Source organism: Salmo salar, chromosome ssa04 (genome assembly GCF_905237065.1).
Source record: "Salmo salar chromosome ssa04, Ssal_v3.1, whole genome shotgun sequence".
NCBI lineage: Eukaryota > Metazoa > Chordata > Actinopteri > Salmoniformes > Salmonidae > Salmo > Salmo salar.
In genome coordinates, this window is record NC_059445.1 from 11,742,942 (window position 1) to 11,765,052 (window position 22,111).

Sequence of the window (22,111 nt, forward strand, 5' to 3'; positions counted from 1 at the left end):
GATTTCTATTCATGCAGTTCTTTTCTAGGGATGGATTTGCCTCTGGACCTTTGAGCCAACACACCCTGCCATTAATGATACCCAGTGATACAGTGCATTCGGAAAGTATTCAGACCCCTGGATTTCTTTACACATTTTGTTACATTACAGCCTTATTCTAAAATGTATTAGATTTGTTTTTTTGTCCTCATCAATCTACACACAATACCCAATAACGACAAAGCAAACACAGGTTTTTATACATTTTTGCAAATGTATTAAATAAACTGAAATATCATATTTAAGTAAGTATTCAGACCCTTTAGTCAGTACTTTAAGCACCTTTGGCAGCGATTACAGCCTATTATTCTTTGGTATGATGCTACAAGCGTGGCACACCTGTATTTGGGGAGTTTCTCCCATTCTTCTCTGCAGATCCTCAAGCCCTGTCAGGTTGGATGGCAGCATCGCTGCACAGCTATTTTCAGGTCTCTACAGAAATGTTAGATTGGGTTCAAGTCCGGGAACTGGCTGGGCCAAACAAGGACATTCAGAGACTTGTCCTGAAGCCACTGCTGTGTTGTCTTGGCTGTGTGCTTAGGGTCATTATCCTGTTGGAAGGTGAACCTTGGCTACAGTCTGAGGTCCTGAGCGCTCTGGAGCAGGTTTTCATCAAGGATCTCTCTGTACTTTACTCTGTTCATCTTTCCCTCGATCCTGACTAGCCTCCCAGTCCCTGCCGCTGAAAAACAGGTGTGACACTTGGCATTCTTGTTTCTCGTGGCCTGAGAGTCCTTTAGGTGCCTTTTAACAAACTCCAAGTGGGCTGTCATGTGCCTTTTACTAAGGAGTGGCTTCCGTCTGGCCACTCTACCATAAATGCCTGATTGGGGGAGTGCTGCAGAGATGGTTGTCCTTCCTCCACAGAGGAACTCTAAAGCTCTGTCAGAGTGACCATCAGGTTCTTGGTCACCTCCCTGACCAGGGCACTTCTCCCCTGATTGCTCAGTTTGGCCGGGCAGCCAGCTCTTGGAAGAGTCTTGGTGGTTCCAAACTTCTTCCATTTAAGAATGATGGACGTGACCGTGTTCTTGGGGACCTTCAATGTTGCAGAAATGTTTTGGTACCCTTCCCCAGATCTGTGCCTCGGCACAATCCTGTCTCAGAGCTCTACGGACAAATCCTTCAACGTTTTGGCTTGGTTTTTGCTCTGACATGCAGTCAACTGTGCGACCTTATATAGACAGGTGTGTACCTTTCCAAATCATGTCCAATCAATTGAATTTACCACAGGTGGACTCCCAAGTTGTAGAAACATCAAAGATTATCAATGGAAACAGGATGCTCCTGAGCTCAATTTTGATTATCATAGCAAAGGGTCTGAATACTTAAGTAAATAAGGTGTTTAAAAAAAAAAAAAAATGTATAACCTGTTTTCGCTTTATCATGGGGTATTGTGTGTAGATCGATTAGGGATATATATTTTTTTAATTCATTTTAGAATAAGGCTGTAATGTAACAATGTGGAAAAAGGGAAGGGATCTGAATACCTTCCGAATGCACTGTATGTCAGTCAACGATCCCTGCGTGTTCAACCCCACTGTTAATTTCTAATATTGTTTCAAGAGTTCCTTTGATGTTATCCCTATTACTCAATTCAAAAATCAAAAATATTACCCTCTTTATATCCCGGCATTAAATTGATCATCTTGGATACATGAGACGTCACATCCAGTGGCGGTTCTAGACCATTTCAACTGGGGCAGCCAAGCTGGGGCCAGTTGTACTGTTAGAGGGGCCAGTTACATTAGACATTGTTTTCTTCACTGCATTGCAGGCATTAGCAGGCAAAAGACCATGTTCATAGTCATCATCGTTGCCACTGTCTAATAACGGATGTAAAAAAAGAACGATAGCAAAAATTTATGTAAAAATTATTTCATATTCCACATTTAGGGGGGCCACAAGGGGGTCCAAACTTGTCACGCCCCCCCCAGAACCGCTAGTGGTCACGTCTCACCTTTTTCCATGGATTTCACATTTAAGAGCAGCTTCAATACTCAAGATGTAGATTTCCCCTTTTGGCATAGCCGTAATACTGTATGAGCGCAACCTCAGTCTCGGCATGCTGCTGGAGTTTTAATTGGTCGGTTTTAGAGCCTTTTGAAGTTTCCCCTAGAGATAGTCAATAATTCGGCTTGGTAGTTCTATTTAAGACCACTAAGTGGCAGTGTTGTCAAATGCAGAATTTCTGGATATGAACCATATGATGGGCCTACTAATGATCACAAGCTACAAGATTATTGGGCTTGTTTCCTGGACAGAGATTTAGGCCTAGACTAAAAACAAAGCTCAATGAAGAATCCCTATTTAAATAGGTTTTTAGACTAGACTAAGACTTGGCTTAATCTCTGTCCCGGAAACCAGCCCTGTAAGTAAGGTATAGCTTCTATCACATAAATCTGGTCGGGAGATCAAATGAGCCAATGCCTTTTTATTTTTCTTTAAAAAAACAAAACATGTTGAAACTGTTAAAATGTGGCCACTTGGGAAGCAAAGTGCTAATACCAAGATGACAGTGATTCAAAATACGACAATGAATAAAAAATGCATCAAGTAATACTAAAAATAGAGCATGAAATCAATAAAATGTTACAGAAATGCATGAAATAAACAACATAGGCAAAAAGACCACAGTTACCAGATAGAGAAGAGAAAAGTCCATCCAATCAGGCTTGGGGTCAATTCAGGAAGTACACTGAAATTCCAACTCCAACTTCTCTTCTATGCTTTCCAATGAGGAAAATGTTGATTTGCAATTGGAATTTGGTTAACTTTCTGAATTGACTGGAATTGACCCCAACCCTGATCGCAATAAAATGAACACTGCCAAGTGCTGGGGTAAATATATATCTGCTTCATTTGTCAGTTTAGAACAATAAAATATAGGCCTCTGAGCAACCACTTGCCTTTGTCCTAACGTTGCCTGCAAAAATACCAAGAAAAGTGACATATCCTGACAGTTTCTTAAAAAGTACACATACTGAGCTTTATTTTACATCTGAGCAAGACTCGAGTCAAGGTCACTATTTGTTACAAATAGTATCAAAAGAAGCCTTAATTTTCATTTTTCTGCCAGACGCTTTAACAAGAAAACAAATGGCTTTCCTGTGTTCAAAGCTTATTTTCATATATACCAGTATATATATATATAAAAAAAAAAGAACAAAAAAAAACATTCACTGAAAATATACACCGAGAAATTTAAACCAAGTTCAAAATACAAAAAAGCATTCAATTAATTCCAACTCAAAAGTAAAAGCTATAATCATAAAACGTTGATATTTTTTGCACCAACTGGTCGTTATTAAAAACAAAATGGAGGATAGGAGCCTTGAGAGGATGTTTCCTTGACAACATGTGATTGACATCCCTCCATCTTCCTTGTGATAGTGCAGTCAGTCTAAAGAGGTGTTGGGTCAGGCCGCTACCCAAACATGTGGTCTGAAATCCAGTGAGAGAGGGGAAAGGGGAGTGTTGAGGGTCGAACATAGTGGGCTGTACAAAGGAAAGGAACGGAGGTGGCAAATAACTTAGAAATAACTTAGAAACAGGTGTTGGGGTATGTGTGGGGAGGTGTTAATTGTGTTTGACAAAGTGAAATCGCTGAACTGTTTTCAGTGCAGTGCCTTGGATTGAGATAGAGCTGCTTGTAAGAAGAAAAAAAAGGTGTAAGGGCCTAGGGAGTGAGGGGGCTGGGGAGTGAGGGGGCTGGGGAGTTTGCATGCGGTTGGTTGATGGTCTTTAGTAGTGATTGTCTTGTTCAGTTCAGTTTCTACAGCAGATAGGAGAGTCACTGCAGGAGAGGAGTATAAAGTCAAGTTCGGGGGGGGTATTCCTCTGAGAACGGGAGTTGAGGCTTGGGGGTCGGGGATAAGGTGGAGGAGGGTTCATTGAATCTAGCAGGCCTCCATCTCTAACAGAGGGGCCATAGCTGCTGCCTTCGCTTTGCACGACGTGGAGAAAGCGTTCCGTTTTCCTCCTGAAGGACAGAGAGAGAAACATGGTCAGTTCAATGGGCAACAACAGAGGCCCTAAACGTGTCCATAGTGACTGCTGTTATAGGTCATTTGCGAGTGCTGGCTGTCTTTTTCATACTGGTCAGAAACAGGGAGATGCAATGAACATATAACCCGTTCAGTCTGAGGGAAAATCCCTCACTAACTAAAAAGGAGCTTAAACACATGAAACCACAACAACACATTGCTGTAAACGTCGTCTGAAACCAGACAGTCTCACACATCCCACATACAGTGAATGAGTGCTGCATCCTCACAATGCTACACACACACACACACACACACACACACACACACACACACACACTACACAGAGGACCTGGACGAGTGAAGGAGCACTACAGTTCTGCCGTCTTCAGAGAGCAGTAATAGCGTTTCCGACTGAACATTAGGTCGTAGGTTAGTGACAGGATGTGGGTTGGCATTAGCTTTGATCTCACTCTGACATCAGGTCACTGTGACCCAAGCTGGCTCCATCTGCTCTGCCCCCCTCTCTGACTGACACCCTGATGTCATCTACCTACTGCTACCGCTCTCTCTCTCTGAACGCAACCAGCCATCTAGCTGGAATACAGCTTCTGGTTGACATTTATGCTGCCACTGCTGTGTGTGGGCTGTGAGGAGGTAGAGAGAGTCTTCTCACGCTGAGAAGGCACTTTACAGGGCCTTCTAAAAAGCCCCGCCGGCCACCATCCACCCGTCCATGCATGGGAAATTGTTTGTCAAACCACAAAAGTGGTTTTTGCTCAAAATACTGGTCTGTGGCGAGCGTAGCTAACAGAGTCAGCTTCAGTTATTGACGGACGGGCGGTGTTGGTTATTTTCCAGCATCAAATGGAATCAGTGATCAAAGGGAGAAGGGGAAGAGATACAGAGGTAGATGTCTGACCGGGTAGGGAGTGAAAGATGTGAGGAGAGAAAAGAGAGAGAAGGTGTATTAGTGGAAGGACCGCTCCCTTGTGGTGAGGTCAGAGAATAAGTGTGTTTTTGTGGGTTGAGAAGTCAGCTGAGCCCTGCAACTCCACCCTGGCACCACACACACACTCTCCCCTCCCTCCAGATTGCTTTACCACATGTGGATGAAAGGGAGTGGGACGGAGGCCGCCTTTCCCAGGGATGGCTGACCCTGAGCCGCCCGGGCGAAGGAGAGGAGGTACTGTAGTGAGGGCCGCAGAGAGAGACAGAGCCTCTGTCGCTGTTTATTTACCTCCACTGCCCCCTTTTTATCCCAGGATCTGAGAGCCCAGCCCTCAGACCCAGTGCCCCCTTCCCTTCCTGGGGAGCTTTTTCCTTCCCTCCCGGCCACAAGATGAAAAGCCCTGGCTTAGTCCTTCCTGTCTTGGGAAAAAGCCTGGGGGGTTGGGGGTGGAGGGGGCGATGGAGGGGTGTGGTGGTGGTGGGTCAGGAGGGGGCATCAGGCCAGGGCTTCACAGCAGACCCACCCGACACCAACACACAAACGCCGGGATTCAGGAGCAACTTGACCCCTTCCCTGCCCCCTCTCCCTCTGCCCACCTCCCCTCCCCTCAGTTAGCACTCAGGAATGCCGGCTGGACTTCTTTGCAGGAAATGAAACGCTCCTCTGTTCCAGTGGAGGCCGGGTCCTGGCTCTGGCTCTCTCTCTCCTTGGCCCAGGGAGGGGATGGGAGGTGGGGGGAGCGACTGAGACCAACGGGGCCCAGGCTCTGGGTCTTTGAAGCGTGGGAGGTTAAGATAACTGGCACGGCCCCGCGTCTCTCAATCGCCGCCTCCACCTTCCCGGGGCAAATCAAAGAGCCCGCAGCTGGGCCCGTCCCGCCTGCCTTCCACTACTCCTCCCTACTTCTCCCTCCCTCCCTCCCTCCCTCCCTCCCTCCCTCCCTCCCTCCCTCCCTCCCCCTCCTTCCCTGAGCTGCAGCGGCGCTCTGGGATTTCTTTTCGTTCCATGAAAAAGGAAAACACAGCCGACAAATTACTGAAAATAAGCCAAATGGAGCGAGGCGTCTCCAACACAGGCAGGAGTGTAGACTTTACCATGGCAGAGGGAGAGAGGGAGATTTGGAGGAGGAGGAGAGGAAAAAGAGAACGACAGAGTTCTGGGAGAGAGAGGAGAGGAGGAAATGCCAAATCAGCTGACTGTTTGTTGCCATGTCTGTCTCGACCACAAAGTCAGCAACCTAGACAGACAATGTTCTTATTTTATGAAATATGGATTCAGAGATCAGCTCCAAATCACTGAAACCTGGGAATTTGCACATCTAGACTGAAATTTACTCCAAGATGGCATTAAAAGCTGGAAATAAACCTGAAATTCTCATGATTTTCTCTGTCAAGTTTCAGAATCAGGTTTTAACACAGCATTGGCAGGATGGAAAGAAAAGGAAAATGGCGGCTATTCAAATCCAACCAGGGATTGAGACAACGCATTAAGTTCAGGAAACAAAGTCAGTCGACCAGAAAAAAACGGAGATGGCCAACCTTTGCACTGACTTGTCTTGGTGAGATAATCACCTTGCTGTGAAGAGTGTAAACTATGGTTTTGTTTGGCGACACCCTCTCGGCTCAGGCAGTCTCACTTTCTCTATTCGATTGTGACACTGACACAACCGGAAATCGTCAGCTTGAGAAGGAAGAGGTAAAACCAAAGAAGAAAAGGTGTGTTTTAAACAACTGGCTTCATCCTGTCAGCACTTTCTCTTGCCGGGAGACAGAACATTAAAAGGAAAACCTAGAATAGTTGTGTCTGTCATTTCTAACCGCCAACCAAAAGTCAGGGTGGTTGAGTGGGAGAAACGTTGTTCATGTCCGGGCTGGAACACCGACAGTGGTATTGTTGATAACGGTGGGATGTTTGGGGGGGTTCAGTTAAAACAGAACGAGGGAGAGGGGGATGAGAAGAAAAGAGAAAGGGAAGTGGATAAAGGAGGTTTCTGTCTATACGAGGCTAGAGGAAGGGAGAGGGGAGGGTTTTTGGTTGTGGGGAGAGGAACGGTAGGGGGTAAGGCTCCCGCCCACCGAGCCACCGAAAGCCCAAACCTCAGGCATGTGCTAGTGAGACTGGGGTAGAGCTGGGGGTCTGGGGGTAGGAGCCCTGTCTCCTTACCCCTCTACCCACATCTGATGCGCCGTCGCTGGGGGCCCGAGCTGCTGAAGTCTGGCCAAGCGCGGCGTAGTGTAGTGTGGTGTGCCCCCGCAGTACTGCACAGCTACAAAGCTGGAGCTGGGGGCTGGAGGCCAGGGCGGCACTATCAAAGGGCTCGTACAATGACTGCTCCCTCTGCTGCGGCGCACTTCAAAGGAGCTCCACCGCCACTCAGACTCACCATCGGATGGGAGGGAGGGAGAGGAGGGAAAAGAGGGGAGAACGGGGAGGAAAGACGGGACAGAGAGAGAAAGAGAGTAGGAGGAAAGAGAGGGAGAGAAACCCCCCCCTACAATAGGAGCCACATTTTGTTCAGCAGAAGTAGAAACTCAGCACATCTCAAAACAGAGTTTCGTGTTTAGAAATAATTAAATAGAGAGAAAGAAAAAAGAAAAAAACATCTTCCTGCGACCCCTCTCCCCTTCCTGTCGCTCCCCTTCCCGTCGCTCCCCTTCCTGTCGCTCCCCTCTGTTACCTGCGGGCCTTTTATGATCCAGAGATAACGACTCAGAAGGGGGGACGTTTTACAAGGCAGCACACCCCCACCACCCCCTCAATCTGCAGAGTCTCAAGGAGCCACCGGGGAGAGACAGAGAAGGTGGGAGGGAAGGAGAAGGAGAGGAAGTAGAGAAGACATGACAAAACCCAGCAGGGAGGGAGAGGCTCTACCCTCATACGGTCGCTCCCTGCAGCTGGCCAGACATCGCCACAATAGGCCAGTGACTCAACCAAAACAAACCCACAGACCCAGTCTAAACAGAAAGCCCCACTTTAGGTGATTCACTGTGTCCCAAATGGTACCCATCCCAAATGGCACCCTATTCCCTTTATAGTGCACTACTTTTGGCCAGGACCCATAGGGCTCTGGTCAAAAGTAGTGCACTATAAAGGGAATAGGGTGCCATTGGGGATGCACAGCTCAGTCGCACACGTAAACTAGAGGCCCCCAAGAGCCCCTAAGAAGTATCAAAGAGAGACCTTTTCTCTGAAGGAGGAGAGGCAAGAGATTAAGTCCAGGGTTTGACTAAAACCTACGCGGTAGACTCGGGCGGGCACACCTACATAGTTTAGACATTCCACTACAGCTGCTACACCCCTGGAAGGCCACAAGTGCTGAGGTTGTCTTTTTCTCCTTCACAGAGCTCTGCTTTGTGTGTGTGTGTGTGTGTGTGTGTGTGTGTGTGTGTGTGTGTGTGTGTGTGTGTGTGTGTGTGTGTGTGTGTGTGTGTGTGTGTGTGTGTGTGTGTGTGTGTGTGTGTGTGTGTGTGTGTGTGTGTGCGATTGAGAGAGAGTGAGCGAGCGCGAGAGGGGACATTTCCGTTTCAACTTCCTAACCCACAGTAACATTAGCCGGTGGCTGTCGCCCTGATTTATGCCAAGGCCGCTCTTTTTTTCCCCTTCTTTGTGAAGTGTAGTTTTAAAGAGGAGGCAGGAGATGCCTCTACTCTGCTGAGCTGAGACGCTCAGAGCAAGACCCTGAGTGTTTCACAGACCCCCGAAACCATTCCAATTATCCCAGGTCACTAATAACGCTGTGGTGGTGGGGTGTGTGTGTGTGTGTGTCCTCCACTTGTGGCCTTAAGGCAACCAGCCCCAAATCAAACCAGCTCTGGAACTGAAGGTAAGACTCTGAACCCGGAGAGTACGACTGGCTGTTTGAGAGAGAGGGGGAGAAAGGGAGGAGAGAGAGGGATGAGGGGCAGAGAGAGAGTGGAACGACAGTTGGGAGAAGGAGAACTCTTAAGCACAAGAGGGATTTTATTTTTTGCCCTCCCTCTCCCTCCCTCCCCCTTGCCCCCACCCCCCGCTCATCAAAGCCTGACAGCTGACTTCTGCCTCCACACATCACAGGAAAACACACGGGGGCTAGAGAGAGAGAGAGAGAGAGAGAGAGAGAGAGAGAGAGAGAGAGAGAGAGAGAGAGAGAGAGAGAGAGAGAGAGGCCACTACAGTCAACGCTCCGTACAGCACTAGTTCACCAGCTACTGACACAAACACACCATCTTTGGCCTCCACTTTTAGTTAGGGCAGTTGAAAAAAAAGACATTCAAACAGCCAAGATGAATCCCCCACCCAAAAAAACCCCACTAAAATGCAAAACGTAGAGCTACATATTTACTGACTCGCACGAAAAAACTGGGGAAATTCAAGTTTGCTCTCACAGAGCTATCCGGTTACCGGGTGGAAACAAAAGAGCACGTTCATAAGAGTTGGACTGAGATGACTCCGTCAGTTACAACGCTGGGGAGTTTTTATCAACGTTTGTGACTCATGGCCCACGCTGTTCATCAGATTAAAAAGGCCACCTTTGTTATTAGTCGTCTCCCTCCCTTTGTGACACATGCGCAGTGGCTGAAAAGTAGATAGCCTTAAGGACGTGTGTTTCCCAACCAGATACACATCTCCCTGTGAATCAGACAGGCTGAGTCAGACAATGAACAGGGAGAGAGAGAGAGAATGAGTCAAGAGCGACAGAGTGAAAAGTTATGAGTGTCAGAACGAAAGTGTCAGAGAGAGAGGAACAGCAAACGTGTCAGAAGAAGAAAGAAAGTGTCAGAGAGAGAGAAAGTGTCAGAGAGAGAGAATGTGTCAGAGAGAGAGAGAAAGTCTCAGAGAGAGAGGCACAGAGAGAGAGAGAAAGTGTCAGAGAGAGAGGAACAGAGAGAGAGAGAAAGTGTCAGAGAGAGAGGAACAGAGAGAGAGAGAAAGTCTCAGAGAGAGAGGAACAGAGAGAGAGAAAGTGTCAGAGAGAGAGCGAGAGGGAGGGAGGAAATACACATTTCACAATGTCAAAATAATAGCTGGATTCCCAGAGAGCTATTTAACTGCAGGTTCAGAGAACCATCTGTTTGCTGGGTCTGGTGTCTGACCCACTGGGGATAACAAACAATCGACTCCAAGAAATGAAACACTGTTGAACTGCTGCACTCATTGGTGTGGCCTTTCCAGCCAGACATTTAAATCTGTACAGAAGAAGAGAAAACAAGGAAGTTGTATTGATCCTTACCCTACTCTCCTTTAAAAGGGTTTTCTGATTAATCATGCCCTGCAAATTAATGTGCAAACAATATCAACAAAAATAAACACGAACATCCGGGGTGTCCTTTCAGAGTGAATAGATAGACGCACTCCATTACAAAACCATTGCAATCGAGGCGAGGGCGGATATAAAAAGAAATAGACAAATAAGTTCATTTAAAGATGTTCGCTGCCTGAAGTCTGCCGTGCCAAACGCTAACCTCAATCCAGGCTCTTTGGGATCTACATAAATTGAGGAGTTGTGGCAGTCCTCTCTGGTATTATGCATATGAGTTTAAGGTTGTCACAATGAATCAGCCGTGGTGTCCATCCTGCCTCGGATAGACCCAGCTAATTATTGGATCACGGATAAAGTCTCAGGCAGAGGCGAAGTGCGGCTGGTGAATAAGAGAAAAACGGTCCAATTTAGGTACAGAGCGGGAGCCACCGGTCAAGAATCAATCAAGCGGAAAACCTTTGTCTGGTTCAGGGTTTGATTTCATTGTAAGATTTGCCTCAGAGAGAGAGAGAGAGAGAGAGAGAGAAAGAAATAGAGAGGGAGAAAGAGATAGAGAGAGAGATAAGAGAGTGAGAGAGAAAGAGAGAGAAGAGAGAGAGAGAGAGAGAGAGAGAGAGAGGATGCCATAAAAATGCAGACAGCAGGATGCTATAAGATTAACCTCAGACAGAGAGAGAGAGAGAGAGAGAGAGAGAGAGAGAGATCTAATGGTAGAAAGGTAGGCATTAATTTATTTCACCCAGTTTAAAGCCTGGTGACACTTTGGTCCAAAAGCTCTACATGTTTGTGTCTGTTACTGGCGCTGGTCACAACTTACCCAATGGCAAACTGATGCTTTTCACAAAGAACAACCCCAACCAAATAAACCCCACAACATTTGACTGATTACGTTGTGCTTTATGTGTTATAGTGCTCGTACAGCACAGCAGGACCCTTCACACTTCACACCAAACCGCCAACAAATCTCTATCAAATGATGTGATTTGACAGTATTCTAGTGGAGCGTGGTGTTACATAGCTTTCCTGAGCCCAGATGTAGTCTGGAAGGTCTAGTCTCCATTCAGTGTCGGGTAGAACAGAAAACATGCAACTAGAGGTCGAACGATTAATCGGAATAGCCGATTAAGTGGGGCTGATTTCAAGTTTTCATAACAGTAGGTAATCGGTATTTTTGGCCGATTATTATTATTTTTTTTATTTTTATTATTTTTACTACACCTTTATTTAACTAGGCAAGTCAGATTAAGAACACATTCTTATTTTCAATGACGGCCTAGGAATGGGGGTTAACTGCCTTGTTCAGGGGGGATTCGGGGATTTGTTTTTGCAACCTTCCGGTTACTAGTTCAACGCTCTAACCACCTGCCTTACATTGCACTCCACGAGGAGCCTGCATGGCAGGCTGACTACCTGTTATGCGAGGGCAGCAAGAAGCCAAGGTAAGTTGCTAGCTAGCATTAAACTTATCTTATAAAAAACTATCAATCTTAACATAATCACTAGTTAACTACACATGGTTGATGATATTACTAGTTTATCTAATGTGTCTTGCGTTGCATATAATTGATGCGGTGCCTGTTAATTTATCATCGAATCACAGCCTACTTCGCCAAACGGGTGTTGACTTAACAAGCGCATTTGCGAAAAAAGCACTGTCGTTGCACCAATGTACCTAACCATAAACATCAATGCCTTTCTTTAAAATCAATAAACAAGTATATATTTTTAAACCTGCATATTTAGTTAATATTGCCTACTAACATGAAATTGTGTCACATCTCTAGCGTTCATTTCACGCAGAGTCAGGGTATATGCAACAGTTTGGGCTGCCTGGCTCGTTGCGAACTAATTTGCCAGAATTGTACATAATTATGACATAACATTGAAGGTTGTGCAATGTAACAGGAATATTTAGACTTAGGGATGCCACCCGTTAGATAAAATACGGACCGGTTCCGTATTTCACTGACAGGAAAAACTTTTTGTTTTCGAGATGATAGTTTCCGGATTCGACCATATTAATGACCTAAGGCTCGTATTTCTGTGTGTTTATTATGTTATAATTAAGTCTATGATTTGATAGAGCAGTCTGACTGAGCGGTGGTAGGCACCAGCAGGCTCGTAAGCATTCATTCAAAACAGCACTTTGTGCGTTTTGCCAGCAGCCCTTCGCAATGCATTGTGCTGTTTATGACTTCAAGCCTGTCAACTCCCAAGATTACGCTGGTGTAACCGATGTGAAATGGCTAGCTAGTTAGCGGGTGCGCGCTAATAGCGTTTCAAACGTCACTCGCTCTGAGACTTGGAGTAGTTGTTTCCCTTGCTCTGCATGGGTAACGCTGCTTCGAGGGTGGCTGTTGTTGATGTGTTCCTGGTTTGAGCCCAGGTAGGAGCGAGGAGAGGGACGGAAGCTATACTGTTACACTGGCAATACTAAAGTGCCTATAAGAACATCCAATAGTCAAAGGTATATGAAATACAAATCGTATAGAGAGAAATAGTCCTATAATTCCTATAATAACTACAACCTAAAACTTCTTACCTGGGAATATTGAAGACTCATGTTAAAAGGAACCACCAGCTTTCATATGTTCTCATGTTCTGAGCAAGGAACTTAAACATTAGCTTTCTTACATGGCACAAAATGCCCTTTTACTTTCTTCTCCAACACTTTGTTTTTGCATTATTAAAACAAATTGAATATGTTTCATTATTTATTTGAGGCTAAATTGATTTTATTGATGTATTATATTAAGTTAAAATAAGTGTTCATTCAGTATTGTTGTAATTGTCATTATTACAAAATATTTTTTAAATCGGCCGATTAATCGGTATCGGCTTTTTTGGCCCCCAATAATCGGTCTGGGTCTAGGCTGCATGCCTCCCAAATGGCACCCTATTCCATGTAGTGCACTAGGCCCATAGGGGTATGGTAGTGCACTATGTAGGGAATAGGGTTCCATTTGGGACGGAATCTCCCAATCCTCCAGGAATATCTGCTGCTATGAAGAGGCCAGACCAGAAAAAGGTCTGTTTTGTAACATCTTTCGATAATGCAGAGCACTTTGTCCATTTTCGTGTTGGAGTTACATCTAATAAGGGCATCAGTTTGGACTTAAGACAGGACTCATCAACAACAGTTTCTCAGCCATGCACTGCAACGTTCACACAGAGGATTCAGATGGTCATCTCACTAGCCAGAAAAAAGGCTGTCAATGGAGTGGCAAGGTCAATATACACCCAGAACACAATCACACACACACACTATCTCACACACACACACACTATCACACACTCACACACTATCACACTTCACACACACACACTATCACACTCACACACTATCACACACACACACACACACACACACACACACACACACACACACACACACACACACACACACACACACACACACACACACACACACACACACACACACACACACACACACACACACACACACGCCACTCCTTGAGACTTAACACCATTGACACCACAGGAGGTTGGTGGCACCTTAATTGGGGAGGAGGGCTCATGGTAATGGCTGGAGCAGAATAAACAGAATGGTATCAATTACATCAAACACATGGTTTGACGCCATTCCATTCGCTCCGTTCCGGCCATTATTATGAGCCCTCCTCCCCTCAGCAGCCCCCACTGATTGACACAATGACCATGGTGAGTTTAGGGTGGACCCTGTAGGATTAGTCTGTAAACAGTCTACCAGACGGGCATGACTGGAGAGGGGGGGGGGGGTCTTACCATTTATGCTCAGATGTACGCCGTTTTCATTCTCTGGCCTGTACCTGCAGAAAATGGCATCTTTTAACATGTTTGTCTTTACATAAGGCATGTCCAGGTGAGGAAAAGAAAGCCAATTGGGCTAATTGAACATCTCACCACAAACTAAAGCAGAAATTCAATCAATCTAATGTTTTTATAAAGCCCTTTTTACATCAGCAGATGTCACCAAGTGCTGTATAGAAACCCAGCCTAAAACCCCAAACAGCAAGCAATGCAGATGTAGAAGCAACTTGATAATAGGTATGGAAATGGTAATATAGCACGCGGTCTACATTATAGCTGGACCAACAGCGATAGTGATTAGATTTCTAAATATAGATTTTCCCCCAATAGGTTCCTACACAACGGTACAGCGTTTACATAGAGCTTTAAGCTAAGAGCACAGTGGCAGAGACATACAGCAGGTTAACCAATAGAGTGCAAAGCCCAGAGAGCAGTTAAGAAGCCAACCAGCATTTACAGACTAATCCCAAAGTAGGTGGAGGGGGGGGTGGATGTATGTATGGATGGATGGAGAAAGGAGAGAGGGAGGGAGTACAGAGGAGAGGTGCAGGTTGAGTGACACTGGTACCTGCATGGTGGTTCTGAAAGCCCACTCTAGTGAGGGCGGAGGGGTCGAATGGAGTTCTATGGGGGTCTGGAGAGGGAGGAGGAGGGGAGGGGTGGTTATGGGTGGATGGGGCTAAAACGTTTCATGCATAATCCAGGTGAAACTACCCACATGGTCAAAGTGGGGCCTCTTGATTGGTTACTTCTAGGGAAATGCAGCTATAGCTTCCCCAATACTGTATGACAAGCATGGCACAACACCTGGCTATGATTATTTCAGCATTACAGGGGCCTGTTTCACAGTGACAAGACCTTTTATTGCTTGAGGTGCATGTAAGTGTTAAAATGACTAGTGTGAGAGACGAACACAAAAGAGACTGCATGGAGAGTTTGTAAAGGACAAACTGAACACTCATCACCTCATAGAACAACAATCGAGCGGAAAAGGGGAGAGTGGAAAAGACAGGGAGAGAAAGAGAGGGAGAGAAAGAGAGGAAAGGAGAGGGAGAGAATTAGAGGGAGAGAAAGAGAGGAAAGGAGAGGGAGAGAATTAGAGGGAGAGAAAGAGAGGAAAGGAGAGGGAGAGAATAAGAGAGGGAGAGAAAGAAAGGAAAAGAGAGGGAGAGAATTAGAGGGAGAGAAAGAAAGGAAAGGAGAGGGAGAGAATTAGAGGGAGAGAAAGAAAGGAAAGGAGAGGGAGAGAAAGAGAGGGAGAGAAAGAAAGGAAAGGAGATGGAGAGAAAGAGAGGGAGAGAAAGAGAGGAAAGGAGAGGGAGAGAATTAGAGGGAGAGAAAGAAAGGAAAGGAGAGGGAGAGAAAGAGAGGGAGAGAAAGAAAGGAAAGGAGAGGGAGAGAAAGAGAGGGAGAGAAAGAGAGGAAAAGAGAGGGAGAGAAATAGAGGGAGAGAGGAAAAGAAAGGGAGGAAAAGGGAGGAAGAAAAGAGAGAGAGAGAGAGAGACAGAGCGAGAGAAAGAGAGGGAGGAAAAGAGAGAGAAAGAGGGAGAGAAAGGGAGGGCAAGAGAGGGAGAGAGAGGGAGAGAGAGGGGGAGGAAAAGAGAGAGAAAGAGGGAGTGAAAGGCAGGGAGAGAAAGGGTTGGCGCAAGAGGGAGGAAAAGAGAGAGGGAGAGAAAGAGAGGGAAGAAAATAGAGGGAGAGAAAGAGGGAGAGAAAGAGACAGAGAGAGAGAGGGGAGAAAAAGATAGGGAGAGGGAGAAAGAGGAAGAGAGGGAAAGAGCAAAATTGGAAAAAAGAGAGAGAGAAAGAGGGAAAAAGAGAGGAAGAGATAGAGGGAGGAAAAGGGGGAGAGGTTGGTTACCTGCAGCCGGTTCCTGGATCTTCTCCCTCTTCCGCTTCTTCTTCTTTCCCTAGAAAATATCGAGGTGAACGCTTAAAGTGTGGCTCCAGCACTCACCCTCACTCCACCACGCTTAGTCCTGCTGCCGTTTGCCCCGTTCACTCATCCCCCGCCAGGCAGCCAACCAGCACTCCTCGCTCTCTGGGCCTGCAGCCAATCACCACGCTGGGATTGGTCAGAGGGGCTGACCATCTCTACTCCCTGCCTATGAGAGCTGGCTGTCTCCATCCTCTCCACACCTGACTTCAGTATAGTGTGCTCTCTGACAAACAGACATGTTTGGTAGGATCCATTCCAGAATGTTAGGTTTTGAACCCCACCCTTTGCCTTCCAATCGGAGCAAGTAGCAAACTTGGTTGTCCTCTCCTCACCTGTATCAGTGTGTGCTCTCTAACAACCTAGAATGAACAAAACGTCCATCACCATTCTTTTATAAAGACTTAAAGTGTAGCAGCAGCAGCGTATGTAGTCTTTTTCAGTCTCCTAATACCAAACATCGATATGTAATTAAAATGTGGCTATATATTACTTGGGAGAGCTGGTCCTCGACTGATTACCATGGAGAGCATCAGTCAACCCCCCCTTCAGCGAGCGCTGATCACTGAGCTCCACTGTGAGTAAGTGTGTGGATTTATAGCTTATACCCAAATCCCCTAGGGAGGGGGACTATAGGTGGAGATAGCAGCATAACAGTCATTCTAGTCAAATATGAGCAGCACTTTGGTTTCCTGCTGCAAAGTCTACTAATCCACTTATTTATGATGAGCTAATCTGGGTTCCTCTCACACCGCTGTGGCAGACAGAGAGAGGAGGGAGGGAGAGAGAGGGTGGGGCAGGTGATGTGTACAGTAGTCTATGACAGTGAGGATGTGTGTGTGTGTGTGTGGTACAGTACTATGAAGGGCTTAGTTTATGTCAGAGGGGTGCTTGGTGTTAAGTGTGTGCTCCTCTCTATGAGACTCATAAGCTGTGTTCAAATACCCATAAAAACATACAGTATACTACATACTTAATGAGTATATACTACATACTATATACTATTAGTTCATTTGAGTCAACTGTAAATGAACGGCATCCTTTCAGTTGAGCGTACTAGCGCTTCGCCTGTCTACCGGAAGTTGATGCTGTTGCTATGCAACCGCTTGTTAGCATAACAAATTACTAGCCAGACATCTTACGATTTCGGGTGTGTTCGTAAATTCAATCTGGAGTGCCAGAGAGTGCTCTGGGCGTTCGTAAACTCAGAGCGTTGTCAGATTGTTCGTTCGTTAATTCAGAGCGCTTCGCACTCGGAGTGTTCAGAGCGCACACTGGACGCTCTGGCCGAGGAGTAGGGTTGATATTCAACAGGTGTTGAGCGTCCGTAAATTCATCGTTTATTCTGCACTCTGGCACACTCAGACGAGAGTGCTCTGAAATCGGAATAGATAGCCAGCCCATTGAGAACACACAACGACTATACCACTTAGCAAAGCTAAGAATGCTGTGAATAATCAAGTCAATGTTGGGTAGTTAGTTAGTTAGCATATAGTTAATATACTGGCAAGTTCAACAATGTATTAGTAGCCAACTAACGTTAGGTAGCTAGCTAACATACCGGTACATACTGCTGTAATGATATGCTATGCGGTTCGTAAGGTTAGCCTAGCTAACAAATTGTCAGCCAGCATAACGTGTAACATAACTTATTTGAAAAGTAATTACTTTATTACATTGCTCAACATTTTCCTACCATTGGTCATAATTAGTTAAAGCAATGCATTTGTATCCACTCTCGTCAGACTTCGGCATATTTTCCGCCATTTTCTTCAAATCTGAAAAGCCACGGCCATTTTCTGAAGAATTTCATTATGGGTTCTAAAAGCACAGAAACAGTGTCCACTGCTTGTATATTTCGTATTTTGGTGAATTTAGTACGACATCCGGGAACTTTTGGCATACTAACTCCATACTATGACCAATAAGCATACTACATACTCAATTTACGTCACAATAGTACGGTTAGTGCGGTTAGTATGAGTATTCGAACGCAGCTATAGGGTAGTAGAGGCCATCAGACACCATGAGGTCATCCTCTACTTCCTGGCTTATTGCTTTAGCCTATCAGATCAGTCCTTTCAGATCTGTCAACACCAATGGGGTAAGGGCTAGAGACTAAAGTCTGTACTGCATTGTATTGTCCTGCCCTATGCCGTCCTGTCCTCTACTCCCTGTCCGGCAGTGTTTCTCCCAGCGTGGTGTGGTGGCGGCGGGGCGGCGGAGGCAGAAGGTGAGAGGTGCTGAGCGGGGCTGTCCAGAGAGGAGGCAGATGAACACTACAAAGAGCCCCTGTGGTGGTGGAGTGAAAGTGAGTGCTGGAGCCACACTTTTTAACAACGGCAGGCGCTAGCATACAGTCACACACACACACACACACACACACACACACACACGGAACAGTCTCAAACACACATATATGGAACAGACAAACACACCTAGATGATCATGACATATTATTAACATAACAGGTGCCCTGACAGACACACACACATCTTGTTGCTGTGCCATCTGAAACCACACAGTAATCTAGTCGTCACTAAGTGTCTACGCCCCTGGGTAGGGGCATCAACTCTGTTTACATATCCAAGGCTTCCATGTTGATACAGAACATCAAAGACTGGCAGCACCATCACAGGCCACTATTCTCAGCGTCGCATAATACTGAGTCTGATACTAGAATCCTTTATGGTGGTAATAATAGCATGGAAGTAGAGTGCTATGAATTACACATTGGGCTGTAGCATAGCAGCTAAAAATGGACACCATTATCATGGAAAAGGCTAATGTTTATTAGAGTGTTGTAGGTAGCGTTGTCTTTAGGAATCCAACACAGAATACTAGCTACTGTTCTGAATTTCATAAACAACTTATAGCCTATATCAAAACTGAACAGGCCTGGGTTCAAAGAGCATTTTCAATCTTTTAAATACTTTAGCGGTGCTTGATCAACCTTGCCTGGCTAAATATGACCAATGGAATAGCCCCAAAAGTGCAAACCCTGCTCATCTAGCACTCCAGGCAGACTCAAACACTCAAAAGTAATTGAAAGATTTCAAATACTATTTGAACCCCGGCCAGAAAAATACAATCCCAGTTGACAAAATCACACACACAACACACCTCTCCGCTGCCAATCCGTTTCTATATGATACTTACATAATTATCTCTGGCAGACCAGCCGGGGTAGAGCTGCATGTGGAGCTGCCGTTCCTTGCGGGCTAATTCGTAATACTTAGCTTGCTCTTCTCTGGATAAAGCATGCCACTGATTCAGTACGAGAGAGAAAAAAGGAAAAACAGCACACAGTCAATTACTGGTCTGCACTTTCAAGTTCCCTCCAAAGATCCCTCCAAAGACATGGGTGCTAGTGTTTTGCTACAGAAAAAAATCCTTTATAAAAATGTACAAACGCTTGGTAAAAAAAAAATAGGGAATCATTTTTTGTTTTTAAAGGGGGCGAACATGATGAAGAGATTAGCATATGGGCAAGAGAGAGGAAGAAAGAGAGAAAAAAATACTTTGATTTCATATCAAAACACTGGTTCCAATTTAGCGGCGCTTTTGCTTCAAACTATGTCAGCGGGCAATTACCAAACACAGGCCGCAAACAGAGCTTTGCTGTGGCTGGCTGGCCCAACCACCAGGGCTTTCTGTTAAGGCTTTAAACACGTTCCATTGGTCTCTTTCTCATTCACTTTCTTCTACTCCCATTCTCAAAAGGAACACATTTTGTCATTTCCAAACCACACTATTATTATCTACGGTAAGTTTGAAGAAAAAGCCAATTTGGTTGAATGTCCGCTAGTCAGTCAGGTAGGAAGTGGATCTGTCTGATGAGGGGAAGTAACAGGCTAGGACAAGGACATGGTCATCGGGATTAGTCCCTTGAAGGACCTTGATGTAGAAGAGTTGAAGGAACATCTCAAACATAGAAAGCGGATCCAGAGAAAGGGCTTGGAACCTCTAACCAGTCCACCTATTATGACATCATTTGTATTTATTAGGGATCCTCATTAGCTGTTGCCAAGGCAGCAGCTACTCTTCCTGGGGTCCAAACGCATTAAGGCACTTACGTTACATACGAAACAAAAGAGAAAACAGTACATCATATAACATTATTACACTCTCTCCATGATTTGCATGGGGAGGCCCGTTCTATGGATTCTATTTCTATGATCTCGAAGCCCTCTAGCTGAACGAGAGATGCTGTCAGGTGGTTATGGTTAACACAAGAACACAAATGGTGTCTTATGGCCATTTCCCTAGCACACATCATCACATTGTCAAGGTTTCAGACCCTTGACTACAGAACAGGGGGCGGTTAACCGTTCTCCATCCCAGTCAGGGTGCTCTATCCTGGGTTCTCCCATACGTACCCTCCGTCCCAGGATCTGGTTGATGGCGGCGCTCTCCTTGAGCGTGCACTCTGCCACCACGTTGGCCCTCATCTCCTTCATGTACAGCATGAAGGCATTCAGCGGCTTCTTGATGTGGGGTCTCTTGGGCTCCTGCTCCTTCCTCTGGTCCTGGTGCTGAGGCTTCCTGGCAAAACAATTGGCGAGAAAAGAACAAGGGAGCGAGGTAAAGAAGAAGGAGGGAACGGCGGCGGTGCTAAAAGACGAAGAGGGGGACGGAGGAGGGAGGGTTGCGACGGAGAAACTGGGCGCCTCCGGAGTGTGAGAACAAACGGCAAGGGGTCTGTTTCGCCTCAGCCAATTGGGAGCGAGGGTGTGTGCGTGCGAGGCGTTGCCAGCACGCCAGGAGTCTTTAATCATGTACAGTCACACAGTCTTGGAGCTTTCAAGCGGAGAGAGAGATTACTTCACCAGTAATGGCAACTAAACCTTCCCCCCCAGCACACACACTGCCAATCACTTAGTAGCCCCAGCGCCACAGGACCTTGATCTGTGTGGTGTGTGTGTGTCTCTGTGTGTCTCTCTGTTTCTGTGTGTGTGTGTGTGTGTGTGTGTGTGTGTGTGTGTGTGTGTGTGTGTGTGTGTGTGTGTGTGTGTGTGTGTGTGTGTGTGTGTGTGTGTGTGTGTGTGTGTGTGTGTGTGTGTGTGTGTGTGTGTGTGTGTGTGTGTGTGTGTGTGTCTCTGTTGGTATGCATGTTGTGATGCCAGGGGCCAAATGAAGCGTGGTGGGGCCCTTATCAGCTCTGTGAGGCCCTTGTTGCTTATCTCCTCACATCAAGGTGATAGGAGAGCAGGGAGGCTGGACTGCTGCGTTGTTGGAACATGTGGTTGAGTGGCCAAATACCTGGAAGTATCCTGAACTCAATGTGCTGCTAATACCATGAGGATTAGAATAGCGAGGTGTGTTTTGGTAGGAATGTGTGTTTTCAGCGTAACAGTAGAGAGGGACATATGAGGGTTTGTTTGAGCCCCCCACACTCTACTCACGGCTGGCCCTGTGTGAAGTGGACCCAGACAGGGCCACTGTTTGGGGGACTCACATGTGCATCAGGTCGTTGTCGTGCTGGGGCTCGTGTTTGACCTGGGGGTTGACGATGGCCGGGTGGGGGATCCCTGTGGCGTGGGGGCCGGGGGGACCCGGGACCATGTGGTGGGAGAACCTGGAACAAGAACCCATGCATTAACTTTAGAACCTCGTCCTCTCTCTCTCCCCAACATACTCACACTAGGAGAAATAAGAGTTAAAATATATTCAAAGAAAACACAGGAGAGATGTTTGAGTAAAGTACAGTAGGGAAGAATCTGGGTGCAAAGCCTCTCCTGTCAATACCAGGACTGTCCTGGCATGTACCAACCAGAGAAGGGGGGAGAGAGAAATGAGAAGGAGAGAGAGATATGGTAATAAAGAATCCAGGGGAGAGAGAGAGAGAGAGAGCGAGGCCTCATATGAGAGCTACCGACATAGTGCAGCTCAGAGGCAGCCGCTGACACAGGGAGTCTTTTGAGCAGCTAAATAGACAGCTGAATATGCGTGAGCACGTATGGGGCAGTCTGCTGAACATGTGCTGGGCACAGGGAGAACCAGTGTGGTGAGGCCACGGCACTGATGAGACAGAGTCCAAGGCCTGGATTTCCCCTCTGCGTGTCTGTCTGTCTGTCTGTCTGTCTGTCTGTCTGTCTGTCTGTCTGTCTGTCTGTCTGTCTGTCTGTCTGTCTGTCTGTCTGTCTGTC

At 46.3% G+C, this 22,111-nt stretch overlaps 1 protein-coding gene across 17 annotated transcripts in view; it reads right to left on the reverse strand.

The window, feature by feature from the left end:
* Window positions 1-2,458: 2,458 nt before the first annotated feature.
* Window positions 2,459-22,111, reverse strand: part of LOC106602294 (lymphoid enhancer-binding factor 1) — a 62,126-nt gene continuing 42,473 nt past the window's right edge. For 2 of the 17 annotated variants that reach the window (XR_006769554.1, XR_006769552.1), the window contains exons 6-12: window positions 21,421-21,540; window positions 20,342-20,507; window positions 19,122-19,229; window positions 15,888-18,254; window positions 14,595-14,660; window positions 13,982-14,025; window positions 2,459-4,021 (exon numbers count right to left, since the gene is read on the reverse strand). Coding sequence is in view for 13 of the 17 variants with exons in the window: in XM_045716474.1 (XP_045572430.1) it covers window positions 13,991-14,025; window positions 14,595-14,660; window positions 15,888-15,936; window positions 19,122-19,229; window positions 20,342-20,516; window positions 21,421-21,540 (553 nt within the window). In the remaining 4 variants the exon portion in view is untranslated. Of the gene's footprint in view, window positions 4,022-13,981; window positions 14,026-14,594; window positions 14,661-15,887; window positions 18,255-19,121; window positions 19,230-20,341; window positions 20,517-21,420; window positions 21,541-22,111 lie in introns of all 17 variants that reach the window. The other 15 variants (XR_006769553.1, XR_006769551.1, XM_045716481.1 and 12 more) reach the window with 13 other exon arrangements.